Source organism: Mercurialis annua, linkage group LG5, assembly GCF_937616625.2.
Source record: "Mercurialis annua linkage group LG5, ddMerAnnu1.2, whole genome shotgun sequence".
In the NCBI taxonomy this organism is placed as follows: Eukaryota; Viridiplantae; Streptophyta; class Magnoliopsida; order Malpighiales; family Euphorbiaceae; genus Mercurialis; species Mercurialis annua.
This window is the reverse complement of record NC_065574.1, coordinates 3,600,460-3,626,840: the sequence shown is the minus strand read 5'-3', so window position 1 is coordinate 3,626,840 and position 26,381 is coordinate 3,600,460. Positions and strand designations below refer to the sequence as shown.

The following is a 26,381-nucleotide window of genomic DNA, read 5'->3' as shown; positions in this document are numbered from 1 at the left end:
ATTTAAAATCGGTTAGTTTAGCCATTTACGAATGAAAAATTCTTTGATTTGATTCACGAATAGCTAAAAACAAGTTACAAATATCTGAAATGGACTAAACTAGCCGATTTTAAAAAGTATAGTTACAATGACAAAACATGCAAACTTTTATTATTTTGTTGTAATTAAACACTTGAAAAAATAAAGAGCATTTTGTTTCTGATATTCCCTTTTTTTCTTCTTTTCAACAAGATATTTATTAATTTACATTCAAAAACATTTGAGAAAATCAAACAAACACAGAGATTAAAGAAAATAATTATACCTTCACATTCAACCCAACAAAGATGGTTCAATTTCTAGGCTCAATTCGTGTATCTCCTTCTTCTATCGCCAGTTTTGCATCTCACAGACGCCAATTCTCTTCATTTTCCCTTACAAGAAATGGGTTCGCTCCATTTTCACTTTGCAAATATGGGTCCGCTCCATTTTCACTTTGCAAAAATGGGTCCTCCCCAATTAGGAGTATAATTCGAGCTTGCTCTGTATCAAGTATGTTCTGAGCTCTTCTATATTTACAATGAACTTAGTTTAATATTGTTTGTGATATAATAGTGTTCTTGCCTCGAAATTAGGGGAAGCTAGATTTTAATTAGTTTTGAATTTCCATTATCTGGTGTAGAATTGAGTTGTTTGAGATATCAGCTTGTAGTTGCATTATTTGCTCATTTGCTTACTTTATGATGCAATGTGTTTTAATGATTTAGCTTTATACTTCAGTGCATTTGCTAATCTTATTATTGTTCGACACGGAATTTCGTTGTAGATGCAAGTGAAAATGCGGATACCAAGCTGTCCATAGACCAATCTGAAATCATTTTCATGGGAACTGGTACGAGTGAAGGGATTCCGCGACTCAGCTGCCTTACTAATCCACTAAAGAAATGTCAGGTATTTGTGCAAACGTCGTTGCATAAGTATTGTGCCTGATCCATTGATTGTTTTTAGACATCAAATGCTCTATTATTTCTCAGGTGTGCTTAAAAGCTGCGGAGCCTGGTAATAAGAATAGAAGACTCAACACGGGTCTTTTGATTCGATATGCTGGGCCTACTGGTAGGCATAACATTCTAATAGATGCCGGCAAGTAAGTGAAAAGAATCTGTAGTCTTACTATTGTTTTTATCGCATGAAAAACTTGTATGCCTACTTTAAAATCTAGCATTAGTTCTGAGTAGTTCTAGTATGGTGATGGAGCATTCTTATGCATGCAATGCCATTCCGTAGGATATGATTTGATTATCTGACATCTCATCATTTCCAGCTGCATTTCCTTATATTATTAGTTGTGGACTAAAACTCTAAAATGAAGTCACATATCTGGCTTGCATTCTCACATTGTGGAACAGTTTATAAAATTTCTGATATGTAAATGCAGCCAATGAAAAAGTTCATGTTGATTGAGTATGATGTTCTGGTTTGACTCCCCTGCATTATTTGATGGAACTTCTTTCTTCATATTTAATTTTGCAGGTTTTTCTACCATAGTGTACTTCAGTGGTTTCCAGCATATGGGTTAGTTTCTTAAGTTTCTCAAGCTATCATCTACAGTTTCCTTTTATATTTATTGGTGTGTGTTGATCAACAACTGTTTGACTGAAGATTTGGTGTCTCCTGCTAGGCGAGGATCTAGATATCATTCTTTAAGTTATCTATAGGAATTTACATAGATCAATTAAAATTAACCTCTTACTATAAAGTAGGATGGACAAAAATTTGTTCTATATCATATGCACAAACGAGCATAAGAATATATGCATGTGGTAGTGGACAGATGCTGCAATTTCATATCTCTTCTAGATGGTACTGAGAGTGACATCATAATTTGGTTTCATGTAAACCATAAAGTTTTGGTTGTTTTTTGCTAGCTCTGTTATTTTGCATCTGTCCAGTATTATGTATTTGCGTTTTTGTAACTAATTGCATTTTTCCAGGCTAAGAACAATTGATGCAGTTATTATCACTCATTCTCATGCTGATGCAATTGGAGGTCTCCAACATTAACACTTCCTAATGTTATTTTGGAATAACTATATAAAGGCAATGCCTAAAGTTCTCCTTGTCCTTTTAAAGTAGAATTTTACATGTTATCTGACACTAAAGAATGTCCCTTTTCCTATGTAACTTGCTTCCCCAGGTCTGGATGATCTTCGGGACTGGACAAACAATGTCCAACCTTACATTCCAATCTATGTCGCAGAGCGCGATTTTGAGGTCAAAATTGTGTACCGTCTTTTACAAATTCTTTTAACTCTTTTCTTATGCTTTTGCATTTGAGCATGCTTTTTGAAGCTAATAGTATTATGATAAAGATGATCTGGTGTAAAGTAGTGACTATTTCGGGATTAACTAACCTTTTAGAAATTCGTCATTGGCCTTACACTGCAGACTTACTGAAGCAATAAATAAAACTGAGCTTTCTTCCCAAATGTCTCATGGATTCATTATTAACCATGTCAGTAAATCATCATTAAATCGTAGAATAATCATTACTTTTGGGTCATCTTCATGCATTTCTTTTTCTTCTCCTAAAATAACTGTTAGTTGGTGCATGAAATCCCGGTCCACCATTTTTCTGATCAAAAGGCTGGTCTGTTTTGGATACATGACACTCACTATGCAAAAGTGTCGATTTTATGAATTTTTTTCTTGTGAATTTAAAATATTAGAATTGTTTTTACAATGGTAAATTAATGCAGGTGATGAAGAAAACTCATTATTATTTGGTGGATACAAGCGTGATAACACCTGGTGCTGCCGTTTCATCGATACAATTTAACATCATGCATGAGGAGCCGTTTGTTGTATGTGATTTGAAGGTATCCACTGATTTTTCAATTAGTAATAAATGGCTTTTCTCATTTGAGTTTAATTGCTATGAATTTGAAGTTTGAACATGTTGTCAATTTCAGATTTAACATTTTGAATGGTAGAGAGTGCATCTTTGTTGATCAGGGCTGTACTTCAGCTATAATTAAACTATTAAAGTATGTAGTTGAAGTACTCATTGTTGTTAAAAACTTCTTGCTGCAATGCAAATGCAAAGAGCTATACTTCTCAATTTTAGGAACAATTACTTGGAAGCTATAAAAATATTATGGTGAGGCTATGGTTTGAGTGAAATACCAATCTTATTGCCAGATTAGTTTCACTAAACTTGAAATTCTTCAACAATTAGGTTAATTAGGTATCTTGCTAATTCGGCGCCTAGTAGTGCAACTATGTGAGAGGAATGATGGCCGCTGATCTTTAACAAATATCAGCTATCATTTGTTGGTCCCAGTTATGGACTTCACATTTGATAATTTCAGAAGCTAGGAAAATTGACCAGGTTGGCACGATGGATCTTATAAACCATGTCGATTTTTGTGTAAAGATGGGAGACGTAGGTCTACTTAGAATTCTGCCTTTCTGCCACAACACTCTGCTGGTTGAATCTTTCTCATTAGGTCTAAACCATTCAGCAAAACTTAATTTCTATTTGTAGCACTCATTGCTCGTTTATTTGTTATTACAACCTTCCTCGTGAGAGCATTACCTTGTACTTGTAGGCTCATAATTCGCTGGACTTCCCAACCTAAAATATGAAAAGGGGTTTGGAATAATCTTTCTATTTGAGCACAAAAATATGTTCTGTGACATAGAAAGTTAATTTGGAAATATTTAAGAACTATTTAAGTTTGTCTTGCTTTATTTCAGTTTACCCCCTTACCTGTGTGGCATGGTCCCGGATATCGGTCTCTTGGTTTTCGCTTTGGTAACATATGTTATATCAGGTGATGCTCTAAGCATGTGGGTTTTAAAATTGCATTGTTTTCTTTCTACCCTCATTCTGGAGTTTGTTTTTCATTTGCAGTGATGTTAGTGACATACTTGAAGAAACATATCCATTACTCAGGGACTGTGACATTCTGATAGTGGTCTCTCTCTCTCTCTCTAAGATTTCATGTGCATCTCTACTTGCAATTTACATTTTGTAATTGCTTTATGCAATTATGCATAATTTCTTCATTAGCTTATATATCTGAATCTGGTAATTTTTTAGGATGCTCTGAGGCCCGATCGCTCATCAGCTACACATTTTGGACTTCCAAGGGTATAATTAATCATCTATTTATCTGTTGGTGTCAACATATATAGTGCTACAAACATTTTGTTTCTTGTTTGTGTTGACTAAGAAAAGAAACCATGATGTCTTCTCTTAAAAATGTAAACCTTTTGGGAAAGGAAAAAACAATTTCATATCTTGTTCCATAGAAATTAGTGGTACACGAGTGTTTTTTTATGAGAGGTTTCATAAAATTAAATAAAAAAAATTAGCATTCTCTGGTAATAAAAATTTATTCTTTAAGGAATATATGCTCATTAAAATTCATTTCAGGCCTTAGAGGAAGTGCGGAAGATTCGACCAAAGAGAACACTTTTCACTGGTATGTGTAAGCAATCTTGCATCTCGATCAATGTGATTATAATTTCTGCTCCAGTCTTAACGTGATTTGGTCAAATCCTTGTTGAATAGCTTCAAATGGCTGTATAACATTAATCTCAAAAATATATTCAAGCACTCCTTATCCTATTTTGTTGTTGTTCAGGCATGATGCACTTGATGGATCACGACAAGGTAAACGAAGAGCTTTTGAAGTTGATGGAGACAGAAGGGCTTGATGTACAACTAAGCTATGATGGGTTGCGTATACCAGTAACACTCTAACTTCTGTCTTATCTTCTGTTTCTTAATCTCATTCTTTCTCTCAACAAATACACATAGAATATATTTTTGCGCTAAGTGTCAATTGCTCTACCCTGAGTTTATATGCAATGTCAATCATGAGCGCATGCATTGTAATCCCCAGTCTTGATGGGGCAGGTTAAAATTATAGGGAATTTTGTGAATAACTTTTTTGTGGTGAACAAATGAAGCATTTCTATCTCACTAGTGCTGAATTTTAGAAATAGCCGAGTGGCTATTGAACTTTAGAGATGTTTCACTCAACAGTCTTCTCTCACTCGTGTCAGTGCACAATTCGTACAAGTACCTTCGTCGGAATAGCCTTGATCCATCTAGCACTTACAAACATGGTTTATTTACGGCTGTACGTGTGAGGACCGTAATATTCCAAAAGAATTGGAATAGAGGTTAGCGGTGAATGCATGATTGTAGGTAGAAAGCAGAACCTAATTGAAGAAAACTCGGGTGCCTATGAAGGGACGTAAGTGATATCTTTTGGTATAACTAGTCGGTAAAAGAAGGAAAGCGAGTCTGGTAATACTAAGTTGTAGAGATATGCCAAAAAGAAACTTGGGGATCTCCCAGAAGTGGGCATAGCATGTGGTTTTGGTCCTAAGTTAGGTTAGAAATTTAAGTTGGCATTTTCACCCAGACCAAATATTTGACATTGATTCACATATGATAAGAATAAGAATGGCAGCCTAATTTCTTGCCTGAAGTAGGCACTACTAAGTTAAAAGTGAGGTTACTCTCTGTCCATATTTAGTCTAAGATTTCAATGTTAAACCACTTGCCATGTCTTTACTGCCTTCAATTTTTATCTACTATTTTATGTGAAGCTGATTTTTTAGATTAATTACATTAAACTAAACAAAACTAACTTAACATGTTCAATATAGAAAAGAAACAATAGGCATGGGCATGAATAATTGAGTCATGGCAATTTTTGAAGAGCAAGATTTTTTTTGTTTCTCTGTAGTGCGGGACCTTACACGGTACAATATTGTGGCCTAGAAAAAGGGCATGAATTTAACATGTTATAATACTTATAAATAGAAATAGAGAAATTCCTGGATATATTTTGCGTGCCACCGTCATACATGGACAAATTTAATTGAGTTTCACATTATTAAATTATGTGGAATTCAATGGCTCTGTTAACAGATGACGTATTTTATCTATTATGTGATCACTATTGGCAATGTGAGGATTAGTCCTTTTTTGCAATGAATAAGAGGAGAAGGGGGCTTTGATGACATTCTCACTCCGCATTTATCATATAAGCTCTCTTTCGTTGTATAATGCTGGGTATTAATTTTAGAATTTAGTAAAGAACCGCTCCGCATTTATCATATACCGCTTTCGCTGTATAATGTTGGATATTAATTTTAGTATTTAGTATTGGAAAACCGGTCAATAGCATGAATAGTCACTCTCAAAGAGAAGCCTGATCTAAAATAGATTCTTATAATTAGGTGAAGCACATTTTTATTTTCAAGCTATCACTCTAATGGTATTAGGTTAGGCTTGAGAAGGAAAGCTATTACTAATTTAATATGATTCTCTGTTTCTACGAGCCGATGATTAAATTCGTAAAATTGAATAATTGGAGTTGCATGTATAATTGTTTTCATAATTAAGTATAGTTTTTTTTTTTAATGAAAATCTTTATATCTTGCTGTAGTTCTTCTATTCATGTTCTTGGGTCAATATTTGGCAGCTCTCGTGAAACATTTTAATAATGATTGATGTGAAATATTGAGAGGATTATCTCATCTCAATTTGAGTATAAGATTAAATTTTTTAAGTATAATGTCTCAATCATTGAAGAGGCCTAAACCAATTAAGCTTTGAACTTTGTTGAGTTTGGCTAAGTTAATTAGCTTAAAAAAGTTGCATGCACTCAACAAACATTCATTTTTTATATATTATTTTAAGGTCAATTTGGTGTTTTTTTTTTTTCCAAAGTTAGAATATATTAATGAAGATTTGGTGTTTGTTTAAGCCTAACGGTAATAGAAAAAACCTATAGAAAATGACAATTGCATAAGCAAATTATATATCATTATCTACATTGATAATTAAACAATAATAAGCGAACTGGTACTAGAGTGTTTTGTCTTAACTAGAGGATTCAAGTTCAGAGTCTTTAGTATGTAGACTAAAAAAAATTTAGATATAATTTTTTTCGACAAAATAAATTTATCTGCCCCAATTTCTAGTTTGGTTTATCATTTTTCTTTTTTTTTATTAAATATATCTTCAATTTTGTTTAGAGCTGTAATGTTATACGCTCATATGTTAAAAATATATCCAACTTGGTAATGTATATATAATATCGCACCATATAAGCTCCGAACTGAGGCCAAATGCTGGATAAGGCTAACAACTACTCCCTCCGTCCCAATAGAGTTGTCCACTTTGAGAATTTTTTTTGTCCCAAAACTCTTGTTCACTTTCAAAAAGTAACTAACTTTACACTTAATTTTCCTACATTACCCCTATTTAAAGTCCACTAATAAAAGTAAATTGCAAGTGGACCCTACATTAAATAGGGGTATGACAAGAAAAGTAAGGAAAATTTTATAAAAACTATAAACAATGATTGCTTTTCTTAAACTATGTGATAAAGGCAAAGTGGACAACTCTATTGGGACGGAGGGAGTAACAAGGTTAAAAAATTATGGTATGTATGACAGATAGGCTCTGGTTCTAGATTAATTTATTTTGTAATTTTTTTGTTAGAGATAATTTTATCATTAACGTGGAGAAATTTAGTTTAAATTAAAATTAATAACAATATTTCTTCTATTTTATATCGTGTTCTCCTGATTTTTAATAGGATGGAAATAAAAAGGGAAGAATTGCTAAATTATATGCAGCAAAATTACTTTCAGATTAAAATTGATATTTTTTTTATCAATTAATGGCTGAAAAAAGCAGAGGAAGAATTAAGAATTGCTAAGAACATTTTATTTTTCTACCCGCCACCGACTCACCGAGTTAAACTCCTGGTCTACATAAGACTAGCAGCCGACCTTTTTATTTAACCTCATATATATAATGTATAGCCGCCTGATCTATCGATTGTGACATATTTATATGTGATTGTGAACTATATAATATATAAAATATTATTCAATCAATTTAAATTTTATTAGGTGCACCTTTATGATAAAGAATACATGCATGCTAATGACTAGATACCATATGAATAAATACTTCATGAACGTAAAAAACATCTCCCAGATGATACGTTAATTACGTCAAATGTATAATCTGAGTTCTTATACATTCAAAATGTAATTAATAATTTGATAAATGATTATGACCATGATACATGGTTTTATATTATTTAAATTAAACTTGACGTTATACTTCGATGAAATATGTATCATCGGATTCAATGCCAAAATTAAAAAAAATGCAATTAGGGAAAAGATGAGATGAGATGATTAAAAAATATACGAAAATTAAAAATCAGTAACTACCTTTTAGAGAATAACCGCTAATTTTGTTATCGTAATAGGTCCTTCATGAAATCCCGTTGACTATTATATTTAAAGCTTAATTAATGAATATTTCACCTTTTCTACTTCTTATGTTTATGGCTCAAACTTTTAAAATTATCAATTTTAATTCATCTTCAAGTTTTATTTTCCATTGTAGTCATTTGTTTAATATTTTTTATGAATCGAATTATATCAAAAGCATTTTTTTATTTGTTTTGAATTGAAGTGAAAAAAATTTAAATATGTTCTTCGTATTTGGAATTCTTTATGGTGGTAAACTAGAGTAATATGAAGCAATATGAATAGTGTATTTAGATTTGTTTTGTCTATAATTTAAACGAATGACTACAATTGAAAATTAAAATTAAAAAATGAGCTAAAATTGACGATTTTGAAAGCTTAGACCATTAACGAGTGAGGTATAAAAAGACAGAAATATTGTGTTGGTTATCTTTCCCCTTGCATGATTAATTATGTACATAAACAGTCATGAGTTTGCAATTAAGTTCCTTAATGATATTTAGGCATTTAAATTTGGTCCAATTAAGAGAAAGCAAAATCTATAAATAAACAAATCATGGCATGAGAGGGGAACACCTAAGGCACATAACAAACATGGAAATCTATCTTATGCCTTTTTGTTAATTATTAGTATAATAAATTAACAGGAAAAATGAGCTGTGTGAGCATTATTGAGACTTGGGCAGAGCAAGATCCCCCAAATTTTTCAAAATCTCTATGATTGAAGAATAAAACAAGAAAATGACAAAACAAAACCAATACTTATTTATTGTACCCAAGTTTTCTTTTTAATGTCTATATATTCCATATTTATGAAACAACAAAAATTCATTAAAAACATAAACTAACAGAAACACACACTCAAAAAATATCATAATTTAAAACTATAGAATAGAGAGACAAGTGTATGTGCATGTGGAAAATAAATATTGCCACTAGCTCCTACTTCATTAAATATTTGTCAATAATTTTCTGTCATTGTTCATCACACTTTCGCTTATCTTTGAACACAATTCTCCATTTTCTTATATATTTATATTTCAAGACTATGTATGTGCTCAACCACTAGAAATTTATTATTTATTTGGTGTTGAAGTGGGTTTTAGAACAATATGATATTTACTAAATTAATAAATTCGGTTAGAGTTAATTAAATTAAAGTTACAATTTTATGTAAAGTTACATTTTAAAATTCAGTAGTTATTTAACATATTATTAAAGGTTTTATAGTAGTTATTTAACATATTATTAAAGGTTTTATGATCGGAAGACCGATTGGAGTTTGATTTTTAATAATTCTTATTTATTTAATAAAATATTTTAAAATGAAATAAAATGAATATATTTATTCATAATTTAAATTCAAGTCGCATTTACGTGTGAAAATCGGTTGAAGCACAATTATAATTAGAGTCTCACTTAATAATATTAACAATTAAATTTATTTAATAAGTTCAAAATATGACTCTAATACCAATCTATAAAACTAATTATTATTATTTTTTTTTTTTAACAAAGGCTAAAATTTCCATTAATAATAACGAATTAATCCAGTAATGTTTTATTCAATACTACAAAAAATCAATTTTTTAGTTCAAGCCAGCTTAGATATAATAATTTTAGTTAAGTTTAGTGAATATGGGATTGAAATAATCGAACGGAATCAAAAAGATCAACTAAACTAACTAGTTTGATGCATTCGATTTGATTTTCTTTTAACTCTTCGAATATAAAATTCGGTTGAATTTTAAGTAAACAACTAAAAATTTTGTGTGAGTAAAAAAAATAATCATATTATTTTGATTAGTCGACTTAATTAGTCAACATTTAATCACTATCAACGCACGGTTGTAGTCATTGAAGTTGTAAATTATAGGTAGCACAATTATATGCGGGTCAAATTCTGTTAAAGGACCATAGTGTCTCTAGCTATAGCTTGCAAGCTGAACTTATTGACCCTCAAGTCAACTATGTGTAGTGTATCTTTTTCTACATTTGTGCAATTTAGTCCAATTTATTCATGCATGAATTTCAATCATGCTAATCCTATCACTAATTTCAATTCAATTTTGGAATCAATAAAATACATATAGGATTAGCATGATTAATTGAAGTCTTAAAATAGTTTTTATATAAGACTTAAGTGATTCACTCTAAAGATGATTATTACTCCTTTAACATCTTTAGAGTGAATCAATATATTTTGGATTAGCATGATTAAAGATGCTAATCCTATGGAACTACATTCTCGAAAGATATTAAATATATTCTTTATTCCATCATAAATTTATACACATTATTTATAATAAGTAATTTTCCTCTTCTTATTTTATAATCCTGTTTTTCCATTTTAAAATGTTTCATTTTCAAAGTTTTATTTTTATTCTCAGAATAATTTTATATTAATTAATTTTTAATCCTTTTTAAGCTAGTCATCTTAATAAAAGTTTTATAGAAAACTCTACTACCATTAATAAAAATAGAATATAAAAAATATAGTAATAAATATTTTATTGATCTTTATATTGAATAAAGTGATACTAAAATGAAATCGAGGGAGTATATTTTTTAAGTGATTAAATATAATTTTATAATTTTACAGACATTAATAATTATAAATAATGCCATAAACATATGCAATTTTAAATTTGAATTTACTAAATAAAAATATACAATCACAAATAGATAAAAATAAGCAAATTTATGTACTGCACACATACATATAAGTAGTAATTAAAATAATCATCTATCTAGAATTATATTTTAAAATTTAAGTAACCATGCAAAACTGTCAGAAATTTCAGCTATCTTTAAGAATAAACATAAACAATACTTATTGAGTGATAATGAAAGCTAAAAAAAAACATAATAACTTTTTGCCATGCCTCTTACAAATTAATCAATGAATCAATCATAACACTGTAAATTTTACAAAATCTAAAGCTCTATAGCTGTGATGTAAATATGGAGTCTAGCTACACATAAAAAAAAAATTAATTTTCTATATATCTCGAGATTGATAGAGAAATGATTCCCTCTTTTCACGTAGCCATTACTTTATAGTAGTAGCACTGATTATTATTTTACAAAAAAAGTCCAATTTTTCAAAAAGTAAAATTGACAAAAATTAAAAATAAAAGTTTTTTTAAAATTTTTAAAATTTAATTTTGGTTATTTTGAGGAAGAAGAGAACAAAGGGTTAATGACCATTGTATGTCTCATTTGCTAATTATTTCTCAAATTAACCCCAAAATTTCAATTTTTCCCACTTAATACCTTATAGACCGCGGAACTGTTCCGCGGTTTGTGTAAACCGCGGAACTGTTCCGCGGTCTGTCCTACGTGGCTCCTCGCTGGCCAGTCAGGGAGGAGCCACATAGGAAAAGTAAACCGCGTAACAGTTACGCGGTTTGCTTTTCCAACGTGGCAAACCGCGTAACAGTTACGCGGTTTGCTTTTTGTGCAGCCAGGGAATTTAATTCCCTGGCTGCACTGATTGGGAGAAAATTCTCCCAATCATTTGATTTATTTTAAATGATTGGGAGGTTTTCTCCCAATCATTTAAAAAAAATTAAATAAATAAAATATTTATTTAAAAATGAAAAAATCTTTGATTAAAAAAATTTTACGTTTTAATTGTTGAATTTTTTAAATTTAAAACGTTTGAATTAGTTAATTTTTTTAACATTCTACAAAAATAAATTTATAAAATACTACAAAATAATTATATTAACAAATATTCAAATATAATTTATACTTTATAGCAATAACATATTTAATAAACTAAAAATTACAAATTAAAAAAAAATTAAAATGACGTGTCACAAGGAATAAATTTAAAATGACGTGTCACAGGGAATAAAAATTAAAATGACGTGTCACAGGGAATAAATTTAAATAATACTGCCTAGTCAAAGAGAGGGAATAAACTCCCTCTGTGAACCGCGGAACTGTTCCGCGGTTTACAGTGACGTGTCACTATAAACCGCGAAACAATTCCGCGGTTTACGCCGACGTGGCTCCACCTGCGTCCAGATGGAGCCACGTCTGCAGACCGCGGAACACTTCCGCGGTTTGCAGTAGACCGCGGAAGTGTTCCGCGGTCTAGAAGTGACAAACTTAGAAAAAAATTTAATTGGGTGCTAATTTAAGAAATTTTACTAATTTTATAAATAAATATGTCATTAACCCGAGAACAAAAGAAAAGACAGAAAGTGCAACGTCAGTAGGGTTACTTAACCTTTCAATTCTCTTTTGGTATAATTTTGTTTTGAGCCTCATACCCTTCTTCTCATCCACATCTCTCACTCTTTTTCTATCCTTTTTCTTTGTTTTTCATATTCAAGAAACTATTTTTTCCCTTTATTTCACACAAAAAATTTAGTTTAAGGATCTGAGTTTTTTAAGTTTTTAGTTTTTTATTTAGTTTCTACTAGTTTCTTGTTTGTTTCTTTTCAGTTTCATCAAAAAACCTAAGCTTGTCTCTTTGCTTCAAACCAAACTCAGATGAAGCTTTTCTTAGTGTCAACTTATGTAGTTTTAGTTTAGGTTTTATTTCTTCATGTGTCTTGTTTTTGTTCTAGGTTTTTTGATTTTGAAAACCAAAGATCTATCCATGTTTCTGCAAGAAAACTGATAATCTAAGAGAAAAAGATGATGAAAGATTTGATGTTTCATCAGCAACAACAGCAAAACCAAGAGGAAAACATGTCAAATTTAACTTCAGCTTCAAGTGTTTCTTCAGGCAACAGAAATGAAAGCAATACAGTCACCAATTACCCTAATCCTCAGCAATATTTTACTCATCCTCAACCCTCTCAATCTCAACCACCTCTCAAGAAAAAACGAAACCTACCCGGAAATCCAGGTTTGTTTTCTTGAATTTTCTGTGTAAGATTCATTTTTATAGCTTATAATATAATCTTGAATATTTCCTTGTTAATCTTGTGTTAAATCTGTTGAAAATATGCAGACCCAGATTCAGAAGTGATAGCTTTATCACCAAAGACATTGATGGCAACGAACAGATTCTTATGTGAGATCTGTAACAAAGGGTTTCAAAGAGATCAGAATCTTCAGCTTCACAGAAGAGGACATAATCTGCCATGGAAACTGAAGCAAAGAGCTAACAAAGAAGTGATTAGAAAAAAAGTTTATGTCTGTCCGGAAGTAACCTGTGTTCACCATGATCCATCAAGAGCACTCGGTGATTTAACAGGAGTCAAGAAACATTTTAGCAGAAAACATGGTGAAAAGAAGTGGAAATGTGATAAGTGTTCAAAGAAATATGCGGTTCAATCAGATTGGAAAGCTCATTCCAAAACCTGTGGCACTAGAGAATACAGATGTGACTGTGGAACCCTTTTTTCAAGGTATGATTATATTAATCTACCCTTTTTTAGACATAATTTCGACACGGACACCGTGAACGGTGTTATTTTAATGTAAAATATGAAGTTTTGTGTCCGTTTTAGGAATATTTTAGGTGATTTTGATTTGAAATTATTACTAGACAATAAGGATTGGTAATAAATGTATCCTCTTACAAAATCCCAGATTGTAGACTTGACTTAATTACTGCATTATTGTGAAAGAGAAAGCTTTTTATGGCAAATTTTAATGGCAGCAGCTTAGGTGGACAATCTGTCTCTCTATATAGTCTAGAGAGAGAAAGCTGAGTCTAGAGAGAGAAAGTGGTACATTATTACATTATTGTTGTTGTCATAAGGCACTATTGTTCAGTTTTGTTTTGTTGTGGTGTGAGGTTTTGTTTTGTATATTAATGGTGGAATTTTTGGTATTACAGGAGGGACAGTTTTATAACACACAGAGCTTTTTGTGATGCTTTAGCAGAGGAGAGTGCTAGAAATATTACTGCTGCACCACCTAATCCATTGATGATTACTCAAGCTTCTGCAATTTCTTCAAATCTTCATCAAATGACTCAGTTCAACAATCAAGAATTGCATGCATTTTCACTCAAAAAAGAGCAGCAAATTTTCACTAATTCTTCTTCAGCTCATCTCCGGCAAGAGTTGCCGCCGTGGCTAGCGTACCCACCACCTCAAGGACCACCACCAATGGATCATCATCATCAACAACAACATCATCATAATCTTTCATCGTCGTCATCGTCAAATTTTGTAAACCATCAAGATTTGAGCTCTGCAAACCCTAACCCTAATCTTGGACCCACTAATCTCACACACTACCAAGCACCACCAGCACCACACATGTCAGCGACTGCATTGCTGCAAAAAGCAGCTCAGATGGGAGCAACGATGAGCAGTAATAATAAAACAACAACCGCTGGGTTCATGATCAGACCGCATCACGTGACACCAGATTTGTCTGGGAATATGACAAGTGGTGGTGGCTTTGGTCTAAATTTGTCATCACGTGATCATGAACAACAACAGCTTGTAAGTGGGTCATCTTCATCATCAGCATTTGCAGGTACTAATACTACTACCAATGGCGTTCTTCTTCAAGAAATGATGAACTCTCTGTCGTCTGGGTTTCATCAAGAACCTCATAATAATAATTCGTTTGAAGATGCATTTGTTAGTGGGGTTTTGAATAATAATAGTAACTCTAAAAAAGATGATCATATCAGCTTTCTTGATGACGACTCATCGTCACTGTCAAAAGCTTCAACATCAACCGTTCATGGCGGCGGTGGCGGTGGTGATCAGGGTTTAACCAGAGATTTCTTGGGGCTTAGGGCATTTTCTCACAGTGATATACTGAGTATGGCTGGTCTTGGTAATTGCGTTAATACTACTGCTTCTCATGAACAACAGCAGACTCAAAAATCATGGCGAGGTTAGCTGATCGATCAGTTTTTTTATTTTTTTTGCTATATAGTTTTGGATGTTTTAGTTTTTAAATTCTATTTAAGCTTCCCAAAGGGATAAACATATATCTCAAACAAATATATGTCCAGATAGTTCAATGCCTTATATATGCAGCTACAATTTTTGCCTTCTTTTTTTAGTTGTTTAATTACTTTTAAGCTTTTTAAATATATCTTCATTAAAAAGATATTAAGGTTACTTATCTAAAAGAAAAATATATTATAAACGGGCAATTGATTTTCGGGATTACTAAATTGTGTTATTTATGGTGACTCAATTTTAAATCGTTTATTTTGGATATTAAATTTTAATTTCATTTCAATATGAGATTTTTATGCTAAATTATACAATATTTGTTAAGTTTAAGACATTCAATAAACAAAAATCGATTGCCATATGATATTTATGTAGAAATTTTTCAGACCAAATTATATATAACAAGTTATTAAGTAAAAATAAGTAAAAAACTAATTGATGCATAGCTAAAATAAGCAAAAATTGGTTGCCGTTTATGCATTTTTTGTCTGAAAATTTCTGGTTGAAATAAAATTAAAATATGGTCTCCAAATAAAAATAAGATGTATAGTTTAGTGATTCTAATAATCAGTTACATAAATATAGACTAAACAAATTTATTGGTTTTACTAATTAATATAATTACGATATATTAATAGTATAATTTAAAGTATACTAATATTATTTTAATAATCAGTTACATAAATATAGACTAATTAATTTATTGGAGTATTAGAAAAGGTTAGAAACAACTTTTTATAATTTTTAGTCTGCTCGACTATAAATTAGTTGTAATTGCATTTTAACTGTAAAAAAAATCGGAGTTTTTTGACTAAAAAGAAAATGAAAATTATTCCTTCAATTACAATATCTATGAGATATGACTTAAAGTAAATTTCAAATATTTTGTCTGTTCAATGCAAGGTTGTTAGATTAGATTATCAGCTTTGTTATTTTTTTGATGATTAGCAATGATGATAATATTATGATTAAGCAAATTGTAGTTATTATATGGTTGATTAAATCAAGATTAGCTTCTTTAAGTAGTCTCTTATTTACTGATGCTAGCACATGAATTTATCGATTTATTTATTTATTTTGCCAAATGGGATTGAGAATTTGAGTAATTCTGAAAAGAATTGTTGCCAATTTGGTGATGATTGAATCGATTTGCTCATAAGAGAAGATTCAGTGTCTTATTATGTAAAGGTAAGTTTCCGTTCTAATTAAACTTATAATAATATTTGCTCCACTCATATTATGGTGCTCCAATTGCTGCCCCGCACTTGATTTCATCTAATTAAATAAATTGAAAATTTTCTAATCTTTACATGTCACCACTAAGCATGGGGCAATATCCAGCCAAATAAATTGTTAATTTAATCAATCGAAACCGAGTTAATCAAATGAGCTAAAATCTTAAAAATACAAAATCAAAATGAATGAATTAGGGTCAATTTAGTTAAACGGGTAACTATAGAAAAATTAATAAAAATTAATATAAAGTATTTAATTAATTTAATTAACAGAATTTTTAAATTTTTTAACCGTAAATAAATCAACTTTTTTTACTCTCCAAACTAACTGAATTGGCTAAATCTATAACATAACTTAATTAATAGATTTGTTAAACCAGTGAATTTGGTTTAACCAAAACGTTTGTTCAGGTCATTATTGTTAAAATTATTAATAAAATCCAACCATAAGAACAAACTAATTCATTTTGAAACTTTTCATTTTAACCAGTTTATAATCAGCTTTTATCAACAAGTATAACTAAAACAAACACTTGCCTTAAATTGTAAAATTATAAATTAAAGAACATAATAAGAAATTTTCAGATTTGGGTTAAAAGTGATACATTCTACTAGTTTTTCTTTAAAAAAATCAAAATGATCAATTGTTCTTTTGTGTTATTTAAATGCAATTTAATTAAATTCACCTCCAAAATCAATAAAAACAATATTCTCCATCAGAATCAAAGTTGGAATAGTAGATGAGAAAGAATATATGTACACATGTGGGTAGATAATTTTTTAATGAGAGAAGCTAGGTAGCTAACTTTGAATAAATGAGAATATACATTAGGTTATAATTATTTATATATAAAAAGGCATTGGATTCTGATAAAATGTAAATACTGATGTGTGAGTTAGCTTATTATAGAAATGATTATTAAAGAGAAAATAAAAGAGATGCGATTTGAGACCTAAATAAACTATATAGTATAGCAATGTTGGATGCAATCCCGAGGAAATTAATTAAGATGTGTGATATAGTGATTTTTGCTTTTTTCATGCAATTTCAAATCACATAACAGGTACATGTCAATGGGGTACACTTTTTTAATTTTCTTCTTCTATGTAATACTATACTTTACTATTAAAAACTACTGTGTTTTTATTCCTTTTTTTCATTTACTTTTTAACTTTTTGATATTACTGCTCTTGAGATTTTGCCCAGTAAGTACTAAGTAGGAACATAAATATTATGAGAAAATGATCATTCGGGTCCTAACATTTGTAGAACGGGCTCATATAAATTGAACTTTTTTGATTTTAGCAATAATTTTTAATTTTTTAATATTATTTCAATAAACTCTCTAAATTTGACATTTTTTAATATATTTTTTATAATATTAATATTTATCATTTTTTAATTTATCTAAATTTTTAGAACTGTATTTGTTATTTTTGAAAATAAACAAATATTATATAAGAATCAGCCTCTTACTAATAAACTATGGCAAATAATTGGTTCAATTTTAGCGAATTTATTAGATTTTTTAGGTCGTGCATTTAATTTTTTCCGCAAGCGCTCTCCTTTTTAATGGTAAAAAAGAGTAAGACTCTTTTAAAAAAATCTATTAAGAATATACTAAGTTGGCGATTGGTTCAATTTTAGCGCGAAATTCGTTTTATTGTATAAATGAATTTCATTTAAATTCATTTTCAAACTCTAAATTCCCAACTTTAAAATTCTACATTCTAAACCCTAAATCTAAAGAACTGTAAAGAAAATTAAACTTGAAATTCATTCAAATGAAATAAATTGAATAGAATACATGTGTTTGGTATAATTTGAAATTCAATTAAATTTTAACATAATTTATAAGAAAATATCAATTAAAATTATAAATTATTTAAATATTTGAGAATTTTACATTAAGTGATTTTTTAAAAGAATTATGTCATGAATTTTTTTAAATAAACTGTCATCTCTAAAATTTATGAATTTTTTCTCATATTATGAAGGTTGTACTTGTAATGATTTCAAGTAGCTTTGAATTCATACTTATCAAAATTCCTACAAAATTTTAAAGACAATTCAACCTAATATGCAGCATTGGTTCATATTGGCACGTCTTTGTGATTGAATGTGTACAATTAAAGGAGAGTCGAAAAATTAATATAATTTGTGTTCATCAATACGGTATGATTAGGCTATCATAAGATAAAGTAGTTTTGATCTGAAACTAAGAGGACTTTACAATATAATATCATTATATCACTAAGTGCGACAGAATAAAGATGCTTACCCTAAGATTTTGAGATATATATATTAAATTATATTTATTTACATATGTTAGGTCAGTTTAGATATGGTATGGCAAATGTCCTTTTATTAAACTTTTTACAAATTATTAAATTATTAATATACATATACATAGAGATTATATAAAAATGAAAGGAAATCATAATTAAACAAAAGATTCCTTTGAATATGGATACCCACTTCTTGATCTCTTTGTGTTATTGCATTGTTTTTATGATTTTAAAATCAGGGATAATTCATTGAAAATTTGTTAATTTTTTTTATCTTTCTCATACTTACAGTCCACTTTAGTTCATATCTATATTTATTGTATAATTTTTAAAGGAGTATTTCTTAATTTTATTTTATATTTTTTAGTATAATGTCACTCTAATTTGTTAAATTTAGGTTAAACTCATCTTTAAGCTTATGTATCTTTAAAATTTTATTTACATGATTATTTTCAAACTTCTATCTTTATTTAGTACCTATATTTAATGTATTTTAAATTTGTAAGTTTTTTTAGACAGAGAAAGAGCATTAAATTTATCGTGAAACGTGTGCGAAATTAAATTTAAATATAGACTTAATTTGACTCGTTGACAAAATGGACCATATCATCAAATTATAAAAGGATGAGATAGAGATTTTTTTTAAAAATATAGGGGCCTATTGAGTAAAAAAATAGAAAAAGAAACCATTTACTTCTTTTGAGAGAATATAGTTATATTATAGAATTTAAAGACTTTACTAAAATTTCTTCGTCAACCTCCGCTAACAATTGACATAGAATAAACCAATCTCTGTTAAAATGGAAAGTTGATTAATTGTAAACAAATAATCACCCAATAATTAGCTAGTATTTTTGCTGTTAATTGTTAAAAGAAATTACAGGGATGTGATTTAATAGTACTAATGTGTAAAGGATGAGATGTTTGGCATTTAGTGGGAAGACACTGTGAGTTGCAGAGTTTGTCTGTGTAGACAAACTGATAAACAATGGCATCTCTTTCATATCATGAGCTTATGGCAGGCAGCTCATCTAACAAAGGTGAAGGTGGTGGCCTATTTCTGGCACAATCCCCAAAACATACAAACATGTGGGTTGTACCCCCTAAAGTTTTATGATTTTCATAATCAATTATTGAGATTTCAATGCTTTATTGTCTAATTATTCATTTTACCTACATCAAAACAATAGTAGTAAACTATTTGAATTCTAAACTCGGATGTCTAATCCGTATTTTAAGAATCAAACTGGACAGACCAATTTAACCAAAACTAATATATCAATATGGTTTAGAATTCCTTTCAAAACTATGTAAATCATATAAATTAAAATTATTAAACAGACTAAACTGTAAAACTTAATTATATGATTTTTTTTATGTTTTAGTTAAATGTTTATGTATATATTTAAATTTTGAATTTATAAATTTTTTGTTTTTGTTAAAAGATGAATTTGTTGAATGAAATGCGAGGAACACAAAGATGTTCGAGTTTTCAATAATTTTTGAGTGATTATAATGAGAAGCAGTCATCGATAAAAAAATTTAATTATAAAATGAATCATTCAATTATGTTTATAGTGTATATATTTAAATTTAATTTTTAAAAAATAAAAAATTAAATTTAAAATATGTTTAAATATACTATTACGACATTTCTATTATCATTAAAAAAATAAATGTATTATATTAATAGAGAACCAACTGTCTTTTAAACGATTAAATTATTATAAATATGAATAATACCTCTTCCATCGATATAACGAAGCGTAAATTGCTCAATACAATCACTTTTTTTTCTCTTCTCCTCCTTCTTCAAAACGTAGTTGAAGTTTTTCTCTTTTGTATGAGAGGTGATTTTTAGCCATTTTGGGCAAAAATCACCTCCCCACCTTCCAAACCCTTTAGTATCCACAAATAATAAATACTTTTTTTTTACCATATATCAATAGTTTTAACGCCATTTCTTCCGATCTTTTTACTTTATGTGAGTGCGTTTGTTCTCCAACATGAAGCTTATACAAGAGATCATCGGATGTCATCACCGGTTGTAAAATCAGAATTTTGACAATTTCTTGCTTTTTGTTTGAATTTTCAATTTTACAGGTTTAAGTTTTTTACAACTTGAATCATTTAGATTTATTATAGATTCAAAATGTTTTATATTTGTAAATTATATCCATTCATCTAGATCTTATTTAAAATTTAGTTTTTTTGAATGTTTTTACAATGAATCGTTTCGGATGGCATGTAGTGGAAATGCGTGATTACGTTGTAATTATCTAGTCCGATTTCATAGTTAGATTTAAGATTCTTATAATTAATTTTACCATTAATAATATTTTATCTTTGGCAATTGAATAATTATAAGGTGTATATGGTTTGTTAGATTAGTAAATTAGATGGGAGGAAGAGATGTAGTTTGACTTGTGGTTGTGAAAGTAGTCCCTGCCTTTGTGCTATTTTAATGCAAACTTTTCTCATTGACTTGCCCCACCTCTCTCACTCTGTCTGTCTCGTGAGAATAGGATCGTACTTTTCATCAAAATTTTGATAGCTTTGGCCTCTTAAATGGATAAAGCAAATTACATTGGTCCCATTATACAACAATTATTGGTTTCAAAAGACTTTCCCCATCACTTCTTCAAATCAAATCCCTAATCTTATCATAATAACGTGAATTGCCTTCGGCATTTAATTCAAAGATATTTATTTTTTTTAATCAAAAAATTGATTTTATTTGATTGATGAAAAGACGATTACAAAAATCTTAAATCTAACAACGATATATTGAGCTAGATAGGACTTTTTAACAATATAATGTATCATCCAATACAACTTTACAAATCTATAGCTAAGCAAATAAATTTAAGTAAGTGAGCAAAATTTGTAGATTTAAAAATTATTATAAAAAAACTTCTAAAACTATAATAAGTTTATAGAGCAATCCCAACCGCAAAAAATAAATTTATAATAAAAAGCTTTAATGAGAATGCAAGAAATTTCAAACTCCGTTTTTTGTAAAACTCGTCATTTGAAGAAGATAAATCCGTATAAGATATGTAAATGAAATCAACAAAAAAAAAAACTAATAATATTCATCAAGACACTTATTTAGTGGATTTTTTTAAAGAGGTTTCAAAGTTAGAGAGATGATTTTAGCTGAAAAAATGGCTAAAACCACCTCTCTAGAAGGAGACATCGTTGCAAGATAAATCCGTATAAGATAACCCGGAAATTCTAGAATTTTTGGCATTACGAGAAGCCATGAACTGAGCGCTAATGAATGGCTGGAAAAATGTCATTTTCGAAGGTGATCCACTCCAAGTAACCTCAAATATTATAGCACATAAGTACATAACTGTTCTATAATATCATGTCAGAGTATTTGCGATGATATTTGGCATTTCCAAAAATCCTTCGATACGACAAGGTTCCAATATGTGCCACGCAAAGACAATTTCCTGGCGCATCAATGAGCTCAATTAACTAAAGCATCAGTGCTATATCAATTTCAGCAAGCTCCAGTTTAGTTTACTGCTCCAGTTTAGTTTACTTGTTTTAATCTGTTTCTTTTTTTGCCTTGTTTTTTTTGTTTTTCTTTGTCATATTGTATAATCTATCGCGGTTAAAAAAAATCCATATAAGATATATAAATGAAATCAACAAAAATAAAAAAAAACTAATATTGTAGGTGGTTATTGGGCTGCCTGCTCCTTGGACACACAGAATTCGCTAATTAGCCCAAATCATATGCTAAAACAGGCCTTCAAGTCCAAGAAAGTATTGGGCTACAAATTAGGCCCAGCTCTGTTGATTAGGAAAACACTAATAAAATAAATTTACCAAAAAAACTTCTGAAGGATTAATTTGAAAAAAATTGTAAATATTGAAGTCATTTTTTAATTTTTTTTCCTGATAAATCTGATTATGTTAACTTCCATATTTAAATTAAACGTTCATTTGTATAATTGTATGATTTTAGAAGGTTTAATTGTACTTTAAAATAGTTTAAGACTTATCTGTACTTTTATGAAAACTACAAGGTTTTGTTTTACCTTTTGCCTAACTTTCCTTTCTGTTATGATTTATTTGGTGGACTACTATTTACCGCCCCAAATTACTACTCACCGCCCCAATTTTGACCAAACTACCCCTAATCCTTTTTCAACTCAAAAAACAAAAAACTCATCCTCTCAACTTCCTCTCAAACCAAAATCCATTACAAAATCTCAAGCAATAATCGAAGCCGATTTATGTCGGAATTGGCGAAAGATAAAAGACGGGGACCTCCGGTAAGTAATTTAATTTCAGTTTTTAATTTTTTTAATTTTTTTTTTACGGAAACCGGTCATCGTCCGGCGATGGCGATGACCGGTTGCACCATCGCCGGCCGATGGCGATGGTGCAGCAGACCATCGTCGGGCGATGGCGATGGTCTGCTGCACCATCGCCATCGGCCGGCGATGGTGCACGCCATCGCCCGGCGATGGTCTGCTGCACCATCGCCATCGCCGGGCGATGGTGCAGGCCGTCGCCTGGCGACGGCCAGGCTGTCGCCGGCGATGGTGCAGGCCGTCGCCGGCGATGGCCAGGACCCGCCGGGGATGGCCAGGACCCGCCGGCGACGGCCTGGCCGCCGCCGCCGTCCGAGGGCCGTAAATTGATTTAAATTTTTTTTATATATATATTTTAATTTAAAAAATTAAAATTAATGGATTTAATAAATAATAAAATAACCTAAAAATTAATTAAAAAAAAATAATTGAAAAATACAATTAAATTTTATTAGTTATAGGTGTAATTAAATTAAATTTTATTAGTTATAGGTGTAGTTAAATTAAATTTTCATAGTATAATTTTAGGTTGTATAATATAATTTTTTATTTAATTAAATTTTATTATATAGATTAAATTTAATTTTGATAGTGATATTATTTTAGATTTTAAGAAATAATCTTTAATTTTACGGACTAAATAAATTTAGGTATTTACAATTTAGAATTTTATTAATATATTTTTATTTGCTTAAGTTTAATAGTATAATTTAATTAATATTATTGATTGTAAAATTGATAATTGCAGAAAGAAGGACCCGGTAATGGTGGCAGGGGAAAGAGTAAGCCTATTATAGCTGAATCTGATTTTGAGGAGTCGGGACAACGAAATGTTCGAAAGCGTGGTGTGAGTGCCTCAGTCCGACGACACAAGAAGGGGACTCCTGCTATTGAGGGAGCTAGTGAGACGCCAGTCGATGATCAGATACAGGATGATCGGATGGAGGATGATGACATGGAAGACCGTCGGATAGACGATGCTGATTTTGAGACTTCTGAGGACGAGAGTTTAGGACCAATCGTGAACATTCGACGGAAAAAGGGGAAAGATGGACGGTTTATTGCTGAAACGTCATCAGGTAAATAAAATTTAATTATTTCATTAATTTAATAATAATAGTTAAAAGATATTAAATTTATGTTAATTGTTGTAATTGTAATTTCAGTGACGAGTAGAAGAGCCAGGACTGAAATACCTGCTTGGACTATTAGTGATCCAGTGCCAGGTGGACCTGAGGACGGGAGTATTATTCCCAGTTTCCTTGGACATGTCGCTTATGGAATATGGACAGGGAAGGAGGAGCGAGGCACTCTGAAGTGTCAGAGTAGACATGCAGTTTGTAAGAGGCTGTCAGCATGGCATCATGACGCCTCAGACGAGGTCAAACACCTGATAGCCGAGAGTGGTTTGGGGCATCTCCCTGATATTATGTTCAGTCACTTGGATATTCCGCTCCTTTCTGCATTTGTGGAGCGATGGCAGCCTGATACTAACTCTTTTCACCTGCCATTCGGGGAGATGACCATTACACTGCATGACGTGTGGATTATTCTCCGTATTCCTGTGGACGGGAAAGTGGTTTCAGGTAAATTTTACTATATTTTTGTTTAAATTAGATATTCATTTTAATAATTTATTTTGTATTCCTTAAAATAATACATGGCTGCAATATGTTTTCAGATAAGCCCGGGAAACAGTTGTTGCTTGCCTCCTGTGTAGAGATTTTAGGGATCTCTATGGATGACTTGTTAGCTAATTCGACGAAGCATTATGAAAATGGAGGGGTTCTGATTGAGTCCATTTTTAGGAATTGTGGACGGGGTTTGAGTGCTGAGGTTGAGGCAATAGCGTGGATGTGGCTGACGCTAGGTTGCACTCTTTTCGTCGATAAGACTGGCCACCGGGTTAAACCAGCCTGTCTTTGGGAGGTTAGGGATGGAGTCGCAGACGCGAAGGATTATTCTTGGGGTTCTGCTACACTGGCCTATTTATTTCGTCAGTTAGGAATCGCCTCCAGAGGCGACTGTCACGGTTTGTCTGGGTGTCTGACACTTCTCCAGGCTTGGATATACGAGTATTTTCCATGTTTCAGACCCCAGCGAGATAGGCTGATTACAGAGATTGGCACTCCTCGAGCACTCAGTTGGAGTGTATCCGGGACAGAGTGCACAGAGATCCGGCTTCAGTCATTGCGTGCCCGCATAGACAGTTTGATTGCCGACGAGGTACGTTGAATGTAATTGTATAGTTCAATTTTCTATATTTAGTTGAATTAAATTAACATGTTATTTTTTAATAATTTTATATATTTTGGGCAGGTGTCGTGGCTTCCCTTTGGTGGTGGCCCTGCTGCAGTCCTTCAGCGGACTGCTTACATGGGTTGGATAGTGTACAGGGACATTGTTGAGCCGTACATGTCCGCCAGATTTGTACGTCAGCTGGGGTATGTGCAGAGCATACCGTCGCCTATTCTTCGGCCGGAAAAGGCCGTTAGGGCGTGGAATTCAAAGTTGTACAATGTGGAGATGGCTCAGATTGGTGCGGTCGACGGCTGGCAGGGTTTTCCTATGACTTGCATGCTTCCTTTGACGTTGCTCGAGCCAGCCACTGTTCTTGCTGGAGCTTGCCATCCCCCGTACTTGGAGTGGTACGCACGATTTTCCCACCCGCAGGTCCTTAGCTCTGACGTTACAGCTTCACGAGGCCGTCCTTCTCGCTCCAACATTGATTATGTAAGTCTTTATTAACTTAGTAATTAATATATATATATATTTAATTGTTTAACTGATCTTAATTTACTTTCCTTTTGTAGTGGGTAAATCGTTTCAGTTCCCTGAGCCAGAGAAATCTCACGCGTATCACTGCGGCTAGTGCGCCGTTTGCCATTCCGGAGATAGATCAGAGCATATCTGAGTCGACCACTGACTTGGAGCGACTCATTGCAGACTGGCGGCTGGCAGATTGAGATTATTGTTTTTAGTACTCTATGATATTATGGTTTTTTTTTATTTTGTTTGTTGTACTATTATGTTATGTTTTTAGTACTCTATTATGTTATGTTTTTAGTACTCTATTATGTTATGTTTTTTTTTTGTTTTTTTTGCAACAATTTATATCTAAACATTTGGCAGCACTTCCTCTATACTACTAGCGTAATACATATATAGCATCAATCCCAACCTAAAAACACATTATTTTGAAAAATATAATTTTTAGCAACAAATTCTAACAAAAATTCGGCAGCATTTCCTCTATAATAGTAGCATCACCCATTTTCAGGGACTTCCTGTAAAACACACAAATACATATATATTTGCCAACAACACCA

At 31.1% G+C, this 26,381-nt stretch overlaps 3 protein-coding genes across 3 annotated transcripts; all 3 read left to right on the top strand.

Moving 5' to 3' along the window:
- Nucleotides 1-218: 218 nt before the first annotated feature.
- On the top strand, nucleotides 219-4,972 carry LOC126683165 (putative hydrolase C777.06c). The gene is made up of 12 exons (XM_050379001.2): nucleotides 219-531; nucleotides 806-930; nucleotides 1,014-1,126; nucleotides 1,513-1,554; nucleotides 1,974-2,029; nucleotides 2,177-2,253; nucleotides 2,739-2,858; nucleotides 3,739-3,815; nucleotides 3,896-3,959; nucleotides 4,085-4,135; nucleotides 4,421-4,469; nucleotides 4,632-4,972. The coding sequence occupies exons 1-12, from the start codon at nucleotides 327-329 to the stop codon at nucleotides 4,748-4,750; spliced, it is 1,098 nt and encodes a 365-aa protein (XP_050234958.1). The 5' UTR covers nucleotides 219-326; the 3' UTR covers nucleotides 4,751-4,972.
- A 7,633-nt stretch (nucleotides 4,973-12,605) lies between these two features.
- LOC126682380 (protein indeterminate-domain 7) lies at nucleotides 12,606-15,289 on the top strand. Its single transcript, XM_050378030.2, has 3 exons — nucleotides 12,606-13,168; nucleotides 13,274-13,673; nucleotides 14,108-15,289. Exons 1-3 carry the CDS (start codon nucleotides 12,955-12,957, stop codon nucleotides 15,129-15,131), a joined length of 1,638 nt encoding a protein of 545 aa, XP_050233987.1. The 5' UTR covers nucleotides 12,606-12,954; the 3' UTR covers nucleotides 15,132-15,289.
- Nucleotides 15,290-22,877: 7,588 nt separating this feature from the next.
- Nucleotides 22,878-26,058, top strand: LOC126680729 (protein MAIN-LIKE 1-like). The gene is made up of 6 exons (XM_050375910.2): nucleotides 22,878-23,010; nucleotides 23,801-24,131; nucleotides 24,219-24,638; nucleotides 24,734-25,278; nucleotides 25,372-25,785; nucleotides 25,866-26,058. The coding sequence occupies exons 1-6, from the start codon at nucleotides 22,972-22,974 to the stop codon at nucleotides 26,016-26,018; spliced, it is 1,902 nt and encodes a 633-aa protein (XP_050231867.1). The 5' UTR covers nucleotides 22,878-22,971; the 3' UTR covers nucleotides 26,019-26,058.
- Nucleotides 26,059-26,381: the final 323 nt, after the last annotated feature.